Genomic DNA, 17475 nt, shown 5'->3' with positions numbered 1-17475 from the left:
TCTGTAGGTATCTCAAAACTTAGTAAGTAGATAGTAGTAGGTAGGTAGGTGGTAGGTAGGTGGTTAGGTATACATTAATCATTAAACAATATTTGAATTAAATGAAATAATTTAAAATTTGATTTTTCATAAAGAAAATATTATTCAATACCTCAAAACTAAGTAAGCAGGTAAGTAATACGACCTATTACAATTGAAAATTCGACTGATTGTACAATACATTAATCTATTATTTGTATTTATAGTACTTAAGCTGAATTGAAAAAAGAAATACGTGCGCGTCCAGGCGGAGAGTCAGTCCTCCTAGCTAAGCCAGCAGTACTCATATAATTATTTTGATTAATAAACTTCCTTTTCAGGTAGCCTCCTTTCCAACATTTACTTTTAGCACTAATTAACACACAAATAAACTTGTTTTATGTTTCAGGTAACCGTCATAATGAAACTTCTCGTGGTGTTCGCAATGTGCGTGCTCGCCGTCAGCGCCAGTGTCGTGGAAATGATCATGGATGGGAACCTCGCTCCCAACCAGGACCTCGAGGAGAAACTGTACAACAGCATCCTCACCGGCAACTACGACAGCGCTGTCGCTCAGAGCTTAGAGCACGAGAGGCAGAACAAGGGTTCCGTCATCCAGAATGTAGTCAACAACCTGATCGTTGACAAAAGACAGAACACCATGGAGTACTGCTACAAGCTCTGGGTCGGCAAAGGGCAGCACATTCTCAGAAAGTACTTTCCTTTAAGCTTTCAACTCAGCATGACCGGAGACTTCGTCAAACTTGTTTACAGAAATTACAAGCTCGCTCTGAAGCTTAGCTGCTATTACTATTTAAATAATGAAAGAATTGCATACGGCGATGGTAAGAACAAGGACCAGGACGATATCAGTTGGAAGTTCATTAGCTTGTGGGAGGACAACAGAGTGTACTTCAAGATATACAACACTAAGTACAACCAGTACTTGAAGATGAGCTCGAAGATTGACTGCAATGCACGTGATCGTATCGCAAAAGGTTCCAACACAGCCGACAGTACCAGCGAGCAGTGGTTCCTCCAGCCCGCGATGTGCGTGCTCGCCGCCAACACCAGTGTCGTGGAAATGATCATGGATGGGAACCTCGCTCCCAACCAGGACCTCGGGGAGAAACTGTACAACGGTTTCTCTGGTCATTTCTGATTATTAAGTGCTAGATTCGGCTCATAAGTTATTTAAATTATTAGATTAAGTGTGTGTGTGTGTGTGTGCGCTATGTGCATAAGTAATAAACAAACATTCTTCAACGAAATTTGTATTATTTAAGATTTGCATTGCATTGTAGATAATGGCTATTGTCTGTTCTATCGTAATGAACGAATGAAATGTATTTTACACTTATACTCGGCTTATAGACGTCGATAAACCGAAGTTCCTGTCTGTTCGTACGCTGTGTGATGCGAATCGCAGACAAGGAGCTGTCACACATCAGTAGATATAAGAAGAATATGGAGATAGGTATATTGTGAACACAATTTAATTTAAGCTTGTTTGCAACAAAATAATAATAATAATACGTTGCTTATACCCGTAATATTACATTTATTTACTGCTACTCATAATCACATTGGTTTTTTTAAACAATAAATCAGAATTTAGAAAGCCTTAATGCCCCAAGCGTAATGTTCGGGACTTCCCACGACGCGGCCTCTGTATCCGAAGGCCCTGCGGTTATGTGAGCCGTCTGTTTCCCTAGAGAGCACCAGTGCCTCGCTGTACTCGCGGTTGTATATGAAGAACAAGACGTCATTGTCGTACTTAGCGGGCTGCAGGTACCACTGGGTTCTGAAACTGTCGACGCTGTTGACTCCGTAGGCCATGTGGCCGCCGTGTCCGTTAGTGTTCACTCCCAATGTCAAGTACTGGTTACGCTTAGTGTTCAAGATCTTGAAGTAGACCTTGTCGTTCTCCCACAGAGGAATGAACATCCAGCTGACTCTTGGACTCGTTTTGTCCTTGCTATCCCCGAAGGCAATTCTGCCGTTTATATCGGAATCGCCCAACGTCAAAGCGAGCCCGTGACGCTTGTACATAAGCTTAATGTTGTTTTCTGCGAATATAAGTCTGAACTCAACGGGGAAGCAATCGTGAACAATGTCCTTGGAGCCTTGGAGCCAGAGCTGGTAGGCGTACTCCATGCAGTTCATCTTGTTGTTTCGTATCAGTTTGTTAACGACGTCCGTGATGACGTCATCGTTGTTGTCCGCGTAGATCTGCCTGCTTCTCTCAACAGCGCTGTCGTAATCCGCAACGAGGATGCTGTTGTAAAGCTCGTCCTTTAGAGTGGAGTTGTAGACGGCGGCTGCGTCGGCATACAAAGACGCCGCGGAAAGACACAGGATGATAAGAACGGGCTTCATTTTTGGAGTGACAATGTTCTAAAATCAAAAAAATGTTGATAAATAATTTTTTCAATAGTTATAAAAAATCATAATTAACAAATTAATTAACTTTAATGAAAATTAACCGCAGGATCTTATAAAGTACATATATCAAAAGGGCTCCACGAAGTTTAAAATTTATAGGCCAATTATTTATACCTTTCATTCTATTGTTTATGCCAATGGAGATTGGGAAAAAATTTGTTAGTTAACAATTGAATAACTTTTTGAAAAATGATGATTAAACTTTTTTTTCTTCAGGGCTCGATTCTTTCAAGTGTTAAGAAGATACTAGAATTTTTTCAAATTTTTAAAATCACATTTTATGTTATAAAAAAAATATTTTTATTGCTGAACTCTCTTTAGCGGCGGCGCGCGCATGCTGTAACAGCCGCGCGGAGCCCTATTTTCAACGTCTAATTTAAATTATAAATAATGGAGATAGAGTTCCGAAAGTTAGGACTTTTTTATTGGAAATTTCCTCCTCTTTAACGAACTTTTTTCAAAATTGCTTCAATGTTAATATTTTTGAAGTTATTAACAAAAAACAAAATATCATTTTTTTTTCATCTTATTTTGTTAATAACAATTGCAATTTTTAACCTGCACCAAAAAATCCTTCAAAAACATTTTTCTAGAGGTGATTCCGAATCGAATGAACCGAAAATATTTTTAGGACCTTTATCTCTATTTTTCACGTTTTTGAACTTGTTGACTAAACTAGAGTAGCTGGGCGGAAAATAGCCATGTCCTTTTAATTTGTAAACACTAAAATTTGTAAATGATCCGTATAATTTTTAGACCAAAAGTGCGAAATAGAATTTTTAAGGCTTTGTCAGCCTTGTCGAGCCGAATTTGGTTGTACCTAGCTAGCTTCACTTGTCTTAATTGGATAATAATGTAGTATCATATTTTTAATACGCTCTTATTAGCTTCAGACGTATGTACGTTTGTAATGGAATCTTTGAACATGATTTTGACCCACTCCAAAACGTCGGATTAACTCGAAATTTGGCATACTTATTAAGGACCGATGATAATTCAATATTTAAAACAATTAAAAAAACAAAACTGAAAAAATTTAAATTCAACTAAAAAATTAAAAGTATTAGTTTAAAAAAACTAACAAAAGACGCTTTTATAGAAAATCCTACTAAATAATAGAAAATGAATTTTAATAAATTTGAATTAAAAATAGCGTAAGAAAAAATTATTTCATTGTAAAAAAGCGTGGGGTGCATGGTCAGTAGTTATAAATATTTTATGAACAGATATGAGTGGAGGGGCTATTTTGAAAATATCCTGGAAAGCTCCCCACGCTTTTTTTATGCCTCACTATTTTGAATTAAAATTTATTTTTTAGTTGAATTTTCTATAAAAGCGTATTTTGTTAGTATTTTTAAACTATTACTTATTTACATTATCGTGAGATTTCTTCTAGAGCTTCGTTTGTTTTACAAAACATGGAGCTAACACATGTCGGAGTAATCTGCTTATTTGGAAAATACAATAAAGGACATGTTCCCTTTTAATGCGCTACAATGGTAGTTCCATCCATCCGCCGGTCCATGTACTTCGTCACGACGTGGATACTGCTACGAACTACTGCTTGAGATGCGAGGTTGATTGAGGTCTGAATCGTACTGTACTTGGTCCAGACTTCAAGAGCGGATGCATGGTTGATTCGCGACAGATATATGCAGGATCGATGATCTATCGACGCGGGCTTACGATAAACCTTACAAGTAACTTGATGAAACATTAATTTGATAAGAATAAACTTGTGTGATATCTCACCTTTGGTTCCCGAGAACGAACTACCTATTTCGTTTTGAATTCGGCCTTTTATACTAGAAATTGCTTTGAGTTTTAGCAAGTCAGATACGATATCGCTACGAAAGTTCAAAAGTCAAAATAAATAGCCTCTAAAGAAAAAAATATATGTGAAATGATGAGCTCATTATCATTTTCAATTTTCCGTTTTTTAATTTTATCTGAAGAATGCGTTCATAGCGATAATTATTTATAGATTTAATTACTTTATTGCAATTTTCGTATATACAAAATCGAAACATTAATACCTATCACGAGTATATCCACTGAGTGCTGGTTTGTGGCTTTGAGATATGCGAAAACTATATTCTAACTTTTTTCACTATTAAATTAACGGAACCTGTGTTTGTTTACATGACCCATTTAACACTTCGTTTTTATTGCGATGACTACAGCGTCTGCATTTACTACAAGTTGCCCGCGCTGACGGGTTGCGCGATGTATGTTTGTGAGACTGGTGAAGCCACCTACTCAACGTCTCCGGTGCATTCCCGCCCGACAATCAGAGCCTCACCCAGTACAGAGGCCGGGAAAGGTAGGAGGGGTAGCCGCGGGCAACGCTGCAACCAGACAAGTGGCCACCCTAAGGACGCTTCACCAGAATCGTCGGCAAAACTTTCGAAAAAGCCTTGGTGTTGTACACTTATATTGTAAATTAATATTTATTAAAAAAAGAGAAAGATTACATTAGGACTAATTTTTATTGTAACGTCATTAAGTTACTTCCACATTTCGCAAGTGATCATTGTTGGCAATTTATGAGGATGCGAAAAATGGCCAACATAAAGAACTTCCACTAGTAGATTAGTCAAGTGGAAACTACACGTGAATATTCTCCTTCTCTCTCGTTATATATTTGAAGTCGTCGTGACCTAAAGGATAAGCTGCAATCGTGTTGAGCAATGCACCGGTGTTCGAATCCCAGGCGGGTACCAATTTTTCTAATTAAATATGTACTCAGCAAAAGTTTGCCGATTGACTTCCGTTGTGAAGGAATAACATCGTGTAATAAAAATCACACCCGCAAAATTATAATTTGCGTAATTACTGGTGGTAGGACCTCTTGTGAGGCCGCACGGATAGGTACCATCACCCTGCCTATTTCTGCCGTGAAGCAGCTATGCGTTTCGGTTTGAAGGGTGGGGCAGCCGTTGTAATACTCGAGACCCAAGAACTTTTATCTCAAGGTGGGTGGCGCATTTACGTTGTAGATGTATATGGGCTTCAGTAACCATTTAACACCAGGTGGGCTGTGAGCTCGTCCACCCATCTAAGCAATAAAAAATAAATATTTATTCTTACCTTATATACCTTTACATTGATTAAGATGTCCAGTGCATTCGTGTGTAGCGTTGCAACGGTGTTCGAGTCCCGTCGGCAAGTACCAACTTTTCTGATGAAATACGTACATAATAAATGTTCACGATTGACCTCCACGGTGAAGGAATAACATCGCGTAATAAAAATCGAACCCGCAAAATTATAATTTGCGATGCTGAAGCATAATATTTTGGGGTAAGCAGCGATGCGGTCTGGCGTTTTCTAATGAGGTTAAAAGGTTACATATTTTCTCTAACTCTCAATCCGCTAAAGGTCTACTTAGTTTTCAACATATAAAGATAATATCGAATAAAACCATAACCTTGACGTTTGAGCTTGAAAAATCAGTTGTTTAGTATAGGAACTGTCTCGACCTATATATTGCAACGCATAATATTGGCACGATGACGGTACCCAATCGGCAGGTTCATAATACACCCTAAATGGCAGTTGGGGATCGCGTAATGTTTGTACACTGCTTCTCTTCTCTGGTATACACCGGAAGGGGCTGGTGCTATTTTACGTCACTACAAGTCCGGAACTCTCTCCTCTCCTCCTCACTTCTGAGGGTCGTGACCATCATGTTCAGACAGGATTTTATTTACTGTTATGTTTTCGCAGCGTTTCCGATCATTGGCCGCGTGAAGGGCTTCGTAGGGTTCGAATGGGGTCTCTAGTGAGGTGCGGATTTGTTCGAACAAACTTCGAAATTAATTGAAATAAAAAGTTACCTTGTATTTTTTTAAAACTAAAGTTAACTTAGAATAAAAGATTCGGGTAGTATTTAACCCTACAACTGTAAATGCAACTTTTTCTTTTCAAATATTCGAAATTACCACCAAAAATACTGAATTGCGCCCTAAATTTGCTCATCAAATAAATCAAATCTAATATACTATTTTATCTATAAAGCTAAACTGTTTTACTAAATGATTATTTGTTAACTAAAAGTAAAACTGATAATAATTCTGTGTGTGCAACAAAATATTTAAATATTTTTTTTTTAACTCGTCCCCTATTAAACTGTTAAGAACATGAGTTATTCTAAATGAAACACCAGCTAATCAGTCATGTTTATCTAATTACAGTGCACAACAAATCAACTAAGTGCTATCTTAATATAAACTAACAATTGCAAAACAGTAAGGTAACTCAGTTCATTAGTTTAGCACACGCTAGTCGCCTGCCCCGCACGAGAGGGGTGGCGCCATGACCTCGTCGCAAAAATAAGAAACGACTTGTCGTTGCCGAGTGTTGTGGCATCCATGGAAGGCGATGCTCGACGGAAGGAGGCGGCGGGGCGCGTGAGAGACACACAATCCCGCCGCCGTCAAGCGGGGGCCAGGGAGGCAGATCTCACCCAAGCCCTGGCCCTCTAAGTGTTTCGGGTCCCCCTCACATGTCGGTCTGCGGACCGGCGAGGGGGGCCTAAGAAGACGACGTGCAAGCTGCTCTACACGTGTTTTACGCAAGAGCATCCGAATGATGGAAGGTCGGCTATCCTTGACCCACGCTGGTTCTGACCCAGCGGGGCATTCCGTAGGATAACCTATTCTAACCGGCGCCATCTAGCCGGGCTTCGGATGGCCTGCCGACCGAGAGTATGTTTTTAGCTTCATATTTAGCTCGCGGTCCAATCTTTCAGCTCGATCGAAGGAGAATTTGAAAATGATCCCAACTGATCTGGAGATGTAACACATCAATATTCTGTAATAGTCTTCTTTTTTTTGCTTACAAATTTTTCTACATTGCTCATAAATTTTTTTTTGCATGGCCCAGCACATTTTTACAGTAGATTTTTTACCAAATACTTCTTTAAATGCATTTGTTATGCTCATAGGCGTCGCAAATTAATGCCTTTGGTTGTAAAAAGTTTGGGAGAAAACGCTGTTGCGAAGAGCTTCAAACAACATTTAGAAATCTTGTATTCGTTCAGAAGTTCAAAAGAACGTAAGAAGTTCAGAAGAACCAAAAGAAATAAAGTTGGGTGATGGGGATTTTAGCTATACAAGTAGTAAACTCGTGGAATGTAATTTGATAATGTAAACATACATTATCTGTTATAATACACTTTTAGAAAATGATTTTGGAAATTCCGTTGTAAGATGGTTAATTTAGTGTGCAAATCAGTATTTTTGTTATACGGTGAGTAATTTTGTCTTAAAATCTGTATATTAGTGGTTTCAGCTAGGTTTTCGTTGTAAATTAGATAAAAAAGGTCTGAAAGATCTGATTTTGGTTAATTTTATACGTGCTTTAATAAAATATGTTTAGGTAATGAAGTAGCTAATTTGTAACGCAGTTATTTATCTGATATGCAGTGGATTATTGGTTGGGAAATTCAGTTGGCATGAACTTTAAATAGAGGAGCAATTAAAAATTCCCCAAAAGAAACCAGTATTATATATAACTGATTGACTAGTCTGACACATGACCTGTAGATACGATAAAGATGCAATTTGTTTTTGAACATCGAGTATATAAGGCCTGTTTGCAATTAGAAAAGCATTGCAGACTTGAGAGCGACCCGAAAAGGTAAGACTCATTATATTTATTTCACTGAAAATCATCAATTCATTATAACTGTAATAGTTTAATCACGTGCTGATTGGAATTATGAATGATAAAAATACTTGATGGGTACTGGTGTGAGATCCGTACGAATAGCTCGCTGGTGTGTTCAAATTGTTTGTGATTCTTCAATACTTGTCGCAATCCTCAGAATTGTTGAATTTTGTGCAATTTAATCATAAGACGAATTTGGAATATTATTAACTATTTATTACCTATTAATTTGTGAATCTATTGAAAAAATGTGTACTAATTATCTCATGGTCAACATAATTACTTCACAAGTCGTTAAATCAAAATCCCAAAACGTGACACTTGTTAGTAGATCAAACAACATTTTTTATTTTATTTATAACAAGCGGAGCGCTCCGGCTCCGCTCGGGTCTTTGACGAAAATTTAAACGATATTTGACGTTGTTTTATTTTTTTAAATAAAAGAACACTTATTGCGGCATAACTATAATAGTTAGACATATACTGACGCGACATTTTTTGGAAATAATAATGTGTTCTACAAAGTTGTAGTACCTACATTATTTTATTCTATTATTAATAGTTTTCGCAGGGCGCGCGATGTTAAGAATATTTTACGTAATTTTTTACACCTTGGGTTACATTAATGGAGTTTTAGTAAGGATCTCTAATTTTTTCATATTTTTTATTTCAAAAAGATTATAGCCTATAGTTTCCGAGCCTATTCAATACAAACAAACAAACAAATCTTTCCTCTTCATAATATTAGTATAGAAGAGACAACACTTACTTTCAGCACTAATTAAACAAATAAACTTGTTTCATGTTTCAGGTAACCGTCACAATGAAACTTCTCGTGGTGTTCGCGATGTGCGTGCTCGCCGCCAGCGCCAGTGTCGTGGATATGATCATGGATGTGAACCTCGCTTCCAACCAGGAGCTCGAGGAGAAACTGTACAACAGCGTCCTCGCCGGCAACTACGACAGCGCTGTCGCTCAGAGCTTAGAGCACGAGAAGCAGAACAGGGGTTCCATCATCCAGAATGTAGTCGACGACCTGATCATTGACAAGAGACGGAACACCATGGAGTACTGCTACAAGCTCTGGGTCGGCAACGGACAGCACATTGTTAGAAAGTACTTCCCCTTTAACTTTAGACTCATCATGGCCGGAAACTTCGTCAAGCTCATTTCCAGAAACTACAACCTCGCTCTGAAGCTCGGTTCCACAACCAATCCCTCGAACGAAAGACTTGCATTCGGCGATGGTGCAGACAAGCAGACTGAACTCGTCAGTTGGAAGTTCATTACCTTGTGGGAGAACAACAGAGTGTACTTCAAGGTCCACAACACTAAGTACAACCAGTACTTGAAGATGAGCTCGAAGACTGACTGCAACAATCGGGACCGTCTTGTATACGGCGGCAACACCGCTGACAGCACCAGCGAGCAGTGGTTCCTCCAGCCCGCGAAGTACGAAAACGACGTCCTGTTCTTCATCTACAACCGCGAGCACAACGATGCTTTGGAGCTCGGTGCGATCGTGAACGCCTCAGGAGACCGTAAGGCCGTTGGACACGACGGTGAAGTCGATGGTCTTCCTGACATCTACTCGTGGTTCATTACACCTTTCTGATTATTAAGTGCTAGATTTAGTACTTACACCGTTTAAATTGCTAAATCATGTGTGTTTGCACGAGCTGCATAAGTAATAAATGAACAATCTTATATGAAATTGGTGTTTTTCTAGAGTGAATGATAAGTAAGTGTTCATCTATGAGCCTCTATCGAATGCCCTTATATTTTTATTTAATTGAAAACTAGATATAGCCCACAGCTTCACACGCCTCTAATTTGTAATTCGGAAAGAATGAATCACGTTATATTTTTCCAAGATTAGTAAAGATCAGGGAAGACTTAATTTTTGTCCCCCTTTTAAAACTAACCGTAAAGGAGACGGAAAATCGTGGGCCAAAAATGTAATAACTTGGAATGTAGTCTAAAAAATTTGTCATATTTTTTTATATAAGAATATAAAAAATCACCTCAATCCTCTTTCTGGGACCGGAGAAAAATGAGAAAGTTAGTTTTTGTCGGTATAACGGTGTAATCGATTTAATTAATCGATTACAGGATTATAAAAAGAAAAACATTGCACTAGGTAATTAATGCAAAGTAATTAAATGAGCGATTTATACTTGTTGTATACAAGTACGGTATACGCCGGTTTTAATTGCGATTATATACATAAATGAAGAAAAAGTATATTATTACTTAACAAAGTAATATGATTATCAAATCGATTAAAATCGATTGTATTTTTGATGACAGCTTTGACAGTAAGCTGACATGACATTTGTTCATAGATTATACAATTATTTTTGGCGCTTGTTGGTTTTTTCTGCTCTACTCGTTTTGTATCTTCGACGCATTTTGAGTGTGTATCTATCGGGCTGTTTTTATATTTTCAACGATCACTGCTTTATTATTACGGATTCCAACTCTGCCAGCCTTGTACGACAATTGCTTCTACACTGGACACCGAAGATCGCCCACACGTTTGACTTGAAATTGTTGCATTGGATACTGTTGAAATTATGGATCGCTGTGTGAATTGTGGGATAGCAATTCCATATTCCATATTCCATATATCATTGATATTCATTCATAATATGACATTTAAAAGATTATCCAATGGATATAATAAACATTTACTTATGCTTAAATAAGTTATTATTCAGCTCTTTTAAAGAGATTGTAACATAACCTAGCTTTTACTAAATCTTTATTAACTCGGCTCTCAGATTGAGAAAACTTTTATAATTTTCAGCAAGGTACTAATAAATCTGAATCTATTAATTCATATTAGTTTCATCACGTTACATTCGGGCCCAAAAATGTATGTAATCGTTTCAGTCTCCTTTATTACTGACACACTGAATTATTTACGAGCGCAATTTCTGTTTAGTGTACAGAAAGTTAAAGTCATTTTTTATATATACATATTTTCTATTTATAAAGATTAAAATATTCGATCATGGCATTGATGCATTTGTACTCTCAGTACACTGGTAATTGTTCAATGCAAGGGCGGATCCAGCTTTGGCGCCAGGAGGGGGTCACATAGTCGTGGGCAAGTTAAGAACTTATAATTTAATTTTGATAACAATAGATAATAAATAAATCATGATGTTCTTCAATTAGTCCAAGTTAGTTCAAGTCCTGGAACTAGCTCGGGGGGGGTCATGACCCCCATGACCCCCCTCTGGATCCGCCGTTGGTTCAGTGCCCTTTTCGAAGAAGTTAAAAGATGTAGAGGAGCTAAGGAACTCTTAAAAGACATCTTGAACTATCTATTAATTATTGAATGTTTCACTGCCTAGAACTTGTAAGCCTTTCTATCTCATGAGCTTCGAAATAAGCGCCGAATGCCTACAACGGTAGGCAGCGGCACGGCTCTGTCCCTAAAATTGATTAAGTCCATAGGCGACGGTATCCACTCACCCTCAGGTGGTTCGTATGCTGTTCTGCATATAAGGGCAAAAAAAATATAAATAGTTCGTGATTTGGAGTCAGATTGAAGAAATCCAAAACTTCGGCCGCGAATTTTGAAGAAGGTGCTTCCGAGACACCGGTCGGAAACGATAGGGGCGAACCATGTCCGGGCCTTTGTGTCTTTCGAATTTAGATGTTCCAATCTAGAACTGCGCTAGAGCTCTGGTCTCTCCATCTGGCGATCTCGGCGAGACGATTAGTCCGGTCCTCGCAGACTGGACAGAACCATGACAGAGTTTTTGACTGAAACATATTGTGTTGATGAGTCACAGCCTACTTCACCTGTTGGGAATGGGATATCTCAAAATACTACTGGCTCCGTTTAAGTAGCCGACGTAAAGTCGTTTTCGCTAAAGATTCAATCGATCGGTCCTTGGAGTGGCCACGATTGCAGTGTTGACCGCGGTCGCCCCTCCTACCCTTCTACCTTGGCGGAGCTCGGACATTCGGGGAGAGGACAAGGGAGGCGTTTAGTCGATGTCTTCAGCAGTCATACTGCATACATCACGCGCGTCCTTGATACGGGCATCTTACAGCAGATTCGACACCCATCCAAAAAAAAATGCTCACCGTAAAAAAGGTTGCCAGTATGTAATTAATAAGTATCTCAAATAAAAAAAGTACTAGATTATTATATTATACAATCAATCGAATTTTTAATTGTAATAGGTCGTATTACTTACCTGCTTACTAAGTTTGAGCTATTGAATAAATGCAAATTTTAAAGCTTTTTTTTTATTGCTTAGATGTGTGGACGAGCTCACAGCCCACCTGATGTTAAGTGGTTACTGGAGCCCATAGACATCTACAACGTAAATGCGCCACCCACCTTGAGATATAAGTTGTAAGGTCTCAGTACAGTTACAACGGCTGCCCCACCCTTCAAACCGAAACACATTACTGCTTCAGGGCAGAAATGGGCAGGGCGGTGGTACCTACCCGCGCGGACTCAGAACAGGTCCTAGCACCAGTAATTGCGCAAATTATAATTTTGCGGGTTTTACTTTTATTACACGATGTTATTCCTTCACCGTGGAAGTCAATCGTGAACATTTGTTGAGTACGTATTTCATTAGAAAAATTGGTACCCGCCTGCGGGATTTGAACACCGGTGCATCGCTTCAACACGAATGCACCGGACGTCTTATCTTTTAGGCCACGACGACTTCTAAATTATTATTTACTATTACTACTTATTTAATTCAAATATTGTTTAATGATTAATGTATACTACCTAACCACCTACTACTACCTAATTACTAAGTTTTGAGATACAGAATAAAACCTGCATAGCTCTAGATAAATGTGAAAACACAGGAATTGCTCGTGTCAAAGAAACTGCCAACGTCCAACTATACATACGGCCGTAATAATATGGTCACAACATATTAATTATCGGCCGGATCGGTTGGATTGAAAATGATGCCGGATTGCAATCGCTATTGATGCACTTCTTCAATATTGGAAATATTAAAAATCGACATAGACTTACTGACTTAAATTCACTTACACCACCCACCAGGGAGGGTGACAAATCGTCTTTATGCACAAATCGTTTGACACCATAAACCAGAGCTCTTTCAGTAAATACAAGGAATTCCAAGAAATGCTCATATATCACAATCCTAACATTAAATTATACCCGCACGTGATAACAGAGTTCTTGGCCTACATACAAGGTCAATAAACGCGCCGCGTCATCTACGGTCTCCGTTACACCCGTAGGCTCCGTGGCGTCCGAGGCCCCCGTGGCGCCCGGGGCCTCCGTGGCGCCCGACGCGCTAGTGGTGTCCGCCGCCTCTGCAACACCTGCACCCTTGGCAGAATGTGGCCCCGTAGGAGTACCACCACCCCGCCTGTTTCTGCCATTAAGCTCGGTAGGATTGTGGACGCTTCGGGAGACCGTATGACATTTGGATACAACGGTGAAGTGGCTGCTCTTCCTGCCATCTATAGCTGGCGCTATGACACAAACGAGGCTTATGGAGAGTATTAAGCGGTAGGCAGTGGCTTGGCTCTGCCCCTCGCAATCCTGAAGTCCATGGGCGACGGTAACCACTCACCATCAGGTGGGCCGTATGCTCGTCTACCTACAAGGGCGATAAAAAATTACACGTTTCTGACCCACGGCATACCTAAGTCGTGTCTTAGAATATTCATGTGTTTGTGTGTGCCTTTTTTTTCGGGCCGGGGCCGAACCTCCTACGAGGTCCCCACGCCTAGGAGGCGCGCGGGATATGTGGGACTTGACGATCTGCAAGGTGTTGGGAGCAGACCCCGGGCCCAAGGAATTTTAGGGCCCACACACTAAACGACTCCCCTGCACTCTTACACCCGACGTCCGATCTCCGTCCGGGGTCAAAACCCGGTCAGAGTAGTGGGGTTCCCGCGGTCAACACTACAACCAGACACGTGGTGCCACTCCGAGGACGCCCGACCGACGGGTCGTCGAGGCGATAGTCGACAACCAACGACGTCGGTCTCCGCGGTACGGCGGCCCTACCAGGCCGCCCGGGCGATGCCGCTGGTGTTCCGGGATACCCCGCTGGGTCAAAACCAGCCTGCCGGGTCAGAACGCGTTACACCGCCGACCGGGTTGCTTTTCCACAGTATGTTCAGCGATAGTTCGTAGTTAGTAATCGGATCCAATCAAAGCAAAACAGCGAACGGATCACCGGAAGCGAGGAAGAAGAAGTTAACTATGAATCGTTAAGAGCTCTGGTTTATGGTGTCAAACGATTTGTGCATAAAGACGATTTGTCACCCTCCCTGGTGGGTGGTGTAAGTCAATTTAAGTCAGTAAGTCTATGTCGATTTTTAATATTTCCAATATTGAAGAAGTGCATCAATAGCGATTGCAATCCGGCATCATTTTCAATCCAACCGATCCGGCCGATAATTAATAGATTATGACCATATTATTACGGCCGTATAGTTGGACGAGCTCAAGATCAACTTGGTGTTACGTAGTTACGAGTGCGCAAGGACATCAACAACGTAAATACCCACTACCTTGAGACACGAGTCCTAACGCTCAGTTCCTACCCTACAACAGTTGCTTTAAACGCACTGCTTACATTAATAGACCAGGGTCGATAATTTTTGAAACCAAAAAAATTATAGTAGGATGAAACCCGTTAAAAAAGGACGATAATATAACAAAAATGAAAGGAAAAATAATTCACGGGTGATCTGAGGTCGGGAATTGGAAAGGGGTGAGTTTTTAAGGGTAATAAACGGTTTATCTGGATTTCCGGCAACACTACAAGTTAGGAGTGGGTGATATAAATCGTATATAGATTCAATATCAATATATCGCAGCAATATCGTTGAATACGATATCGCCCCGCACGAAATCTATATATCGATATCAGCCGATACACGATATTGCTCGATGTGATGCGCATCGGCATATCGTACCGATTCGTGAATCGAAAACTATATATCGATATCAACCGATACACGATATTGCTCGATGTGATGCGCATCGGCATAACGTACCGATTCGTGAATATCATCAATATTCGTTTGGTTCGTATCAAATCGGCCAGAGTGAGTGAGCGCACGATAGGGATATCATATTGTGATGAATGAAACAGAAACAGGCATTATCCATACAATTGTAAACCTTATATTTAAGTCCATATGTCTGTACATTATTCTTAGCGTATCAGCAGGATACAATTAAGGAAAGAAGTTTCAACTTTCGACCCTAACTTGAATGCAGTATAGCCTATTTGCATCGTTGAATTTAATTTCACGCGCTTTGACCTTGAACTAGAATTTTTGGACAAGTGTTTATAAATACTTAAAAGTTTTTTGTATTTGATTTTTAAAGTACACATTTTTCTATTTTTAGTTGAATCCAAATAATTGAGTTTATTTCTTGTGTTTGTAGTAAACTTTTGAAATCTACACTCTTTTGGTATATTTTGTAATTTTAAATTAAGACACAAAATACTAAAAACTGAAAATAATGTAGCCAGTCCTAAGCCTGGTAAAAGCATGAAGGAAAGTTTTTTGATATTTTTATTTTCATGTTCTTTTTATTACTTTAAAATCATATTATAAATTGATATCAGAAAACCAACCGTATAACGTTGACTTAAATCTATATCCACTACGATATTATATCAGCGTATCGTTTCAAATCTCAAATATCATGAATCGAGAAAATCTACTAGCTTCCATCAATATATAGATTCAGAAAATATATAGATTCAATATCCGTTATTGATACTCAATATATAGATACGATTCGATACGCGGCAAAACCGATATTACCCACTCCTACTACAAGTCCTATGGAAAAAAAATTAATGACAAAGTTGTAGGTATTAAAAGAAGGTAGGTAGGAAAGGAAAAATTCAAATAATAAAGTTTTTGGTTTTTATTTTTATATTATGCACAAAAAAAAATTTTTTACGAAATTCGGTGAAAACTTACTTATTTATGTTCTAAAGACGCTGTAATTTTTTTGATTTGAACTATTAATTTTTTCACCTTATTTTGACTTAATAGCGAAAAAACACCCTAATTTTCAATCGAAAGTTCTCGCGTAAAAATATCAGCTTTTTAAAAAAAGTCGCGAGTTTTTGTTCGTTGAAATCTCTTCTTTCTGATAATGTAAAAATATATACATTACTATGGTAAATGCTCTCAGAAAATGCAAAGAAAAGAAAAAAATTCGAATCCGAAATATGTTCTTTAATCACTATGTACAATTTTGATCTATGTAGTAAAATGTACACTTTAATTACTTGAAAAACGTAACGACTTGAAAACTTGTACTTGATAAAATCGGTCTCCGGAAGCGTCCACAATCCTACCGAGCTTAATGGCAGAAACAGGCGGGGTGGTGGTACTCCTACGGAGCCACATTCTGCCAAAGAGTGTGCCGCCGGCGTTGCAGAGGCGGCGGACACCACGAGCGCGTCGGGCGCCACGGAGACACGGGCGCCACGGGGGCCCCGGGCGCCACGGGGGCCTTGGACGCCACGGGGGCCTCGGACGCCACGGAGCCGGCGGGTGTAACGGAGACCGTAGATGACGCGGCGCGCTTATTGAGATATTTGAGATCAAAGCGGTCAGTACCACAAAACGCAAATTTCATATGTAATAAATAAAGAAAACATTACACACACTACATACCATGTTTTTGACGCACACACGCATGCATACTATTTATTGTCAAACTTTTGTTCTTGACGTCTGTTGTCAAATGGAGATTAAATATTGTTTGTCTTTGTTAATATTTTTTATAGTGTAGTTTTGGCGAAATTTGTGATTATAGAAGTATAAAATACAATCATAATAGTGTAAAAACTTACAATTCCAATTAATTATAGTCGAATATCGACTACTGCGGGACCTCTAGTACATTTTATTCGTTCATTACGATAGAATAGAAAATAGCCGTTATCTACAATACCACAAGATAACAAGCAAGTTTCAATTTGACAAACGTATGCGAACGGATCACTGAAGTAGGAAACCTATGGAAATGAAACGTCAACAAAAAATTCGTGCCACTGTGACGTCATCTGGCCACAAAACATGGCGGTTTTAGTGCTACCCAGAAGATTTTAATGCTAGTAGGTTTTATCGATAAACGTTCTTGGCTTATTTTATTTTAAATATTGTTGAGTATAAATGTATTTGTAGAATTTATACTTTAATAGGAAGTAAGTATATTGTTATGTGCAAAGATGATGTGATTTAGATATTATGTGAAATCTAAGACGAGTTCGTGCTTCAAATTTTCCAAGTAAACGATATGACGATTTTTAAAATTTGCTACACTGA

At 39.1% G+C, this 17475-nt stretch overlaps 3 protein-coding genes across 5 annotated transcripts; 2 read left to right on the top strand and 1 right to left on the bottom strand.

The window, feature by feature from the left end:
* Positions 1 to 418: 418 nt before the first annotated feature.
* Positions 419 to 1195, top strand: LOC101743344 (low molecular mass lipoprotein 4-like). The gene has a single exon (XM_004922550.5). It carries the CDS (start codon positions 419 to 421, stop codon positions 1178 to 1180), a length of 762 nt encoding a protein of 253 aa, XP_004922607.2. The 3' UTR covers positions 1181 to 1195.
* Positions 1196 to 1559: 364 nt separating this feature from the next.
* LOC101746885 (low molecular mass 30 kDa lipoprotein 19G1-like) lies at positions 1560 to 4231 on the bottom strand. 2 transcript variants are annotated; one of them, XM_062674154.1, is made up of 2 exons: positions 4216 to 4231; positions 1560 to 2415 (listed from the first exon to the last, which is right to left on the bottom strand). In XM_062674154.1, the coding sequence occupies exon 2, from the start codon at positions 2395 to 2397 to the stop codon at positions 1633 to 1635; it is 765 nt and encodes a 254-aa protein (XP_062530138.1). In that variant the 5' UTR covers positions 2398 to 2415; positions 4216 to 4231; the 3' UTR covers positions 1560 to 1632. The 2 variants fall into 2 exon arrangements, with proteins under 2 accessions (XP_062530138.1, NP_001296545.1); NM_001309616.1 differs by lacking the exon at positions 4216 to 4231 and having other exon boundaries at positions 1609 to 2409.
* Positions 4232 to 8042: 3811 nt separating this feature from the next.
* LOC101746745 (low molecular 30 kDa lipoprotein PBMHP-12-like) lies at positions 8043 to 9850 on the top strand. Of its 2 annotated transcripts, XM_004922487.5 has the most exons (2): positions 8043 to 8106; positions 8948 to 9850. In XM_004922487.5, exon 2 carries the CDS (start codon positions 8960 to 8962, stop codon positions 9749 to 9751), a length of 792 nt encoding a protein of 263 aa, XP_004922544.1. In that variant the 5' UTR covers positions 8043 to 8106; positions 8948 to 8959; the 3' UTR covers positions 9752 to 9850.
* The last annotated feature ends 7625 nt before the right edge of the window (positions 9851 to 17475 follow it).

This window comes from Bombyx mori, chromosome 20 (genome assembly GCF_030269925.1).
Source record: "Bombyx mori chromosome 20, ASM3026992v2".
Taxonomy (NCBI): Eukaryota; Metazoa; Arthropoda; class Insecta; order Lepidoptera; family Bombycidae; genus Bombyx; species Bombyx mori.
The sequence above is the reverse complement of the archived record's forward strand: the minus strand, read 5'-3'. Positions and strand labels throughout refer to the sequence as shown.

What these genes read in the sequence shown, in the direction of transcription:
- LOC101746745 (XM_004922487.5), top strand. Translation starts at nt 8,960, where the DNA reads ATGAAACTTCTCGTGGTGTTCGCGATGTGCGTGCTCGCCGCCAGCGCC.
- LOC101743344 (XM_004922550.5), top strand. Translation starts at nt 419, where the DNA reads ATGTTTCAGGTAACCGTCATAATGAAACTTCTCGTGGTGTTCGCAATG.
- LOC101746885 (XM_062674154.1), bottom strand. Translation starts at nt 2,397, where the DNA reads ATGAAGCCCGTTCTTATCATCCTGTGTCTTTCCGCGGCGTCTTTGTAT.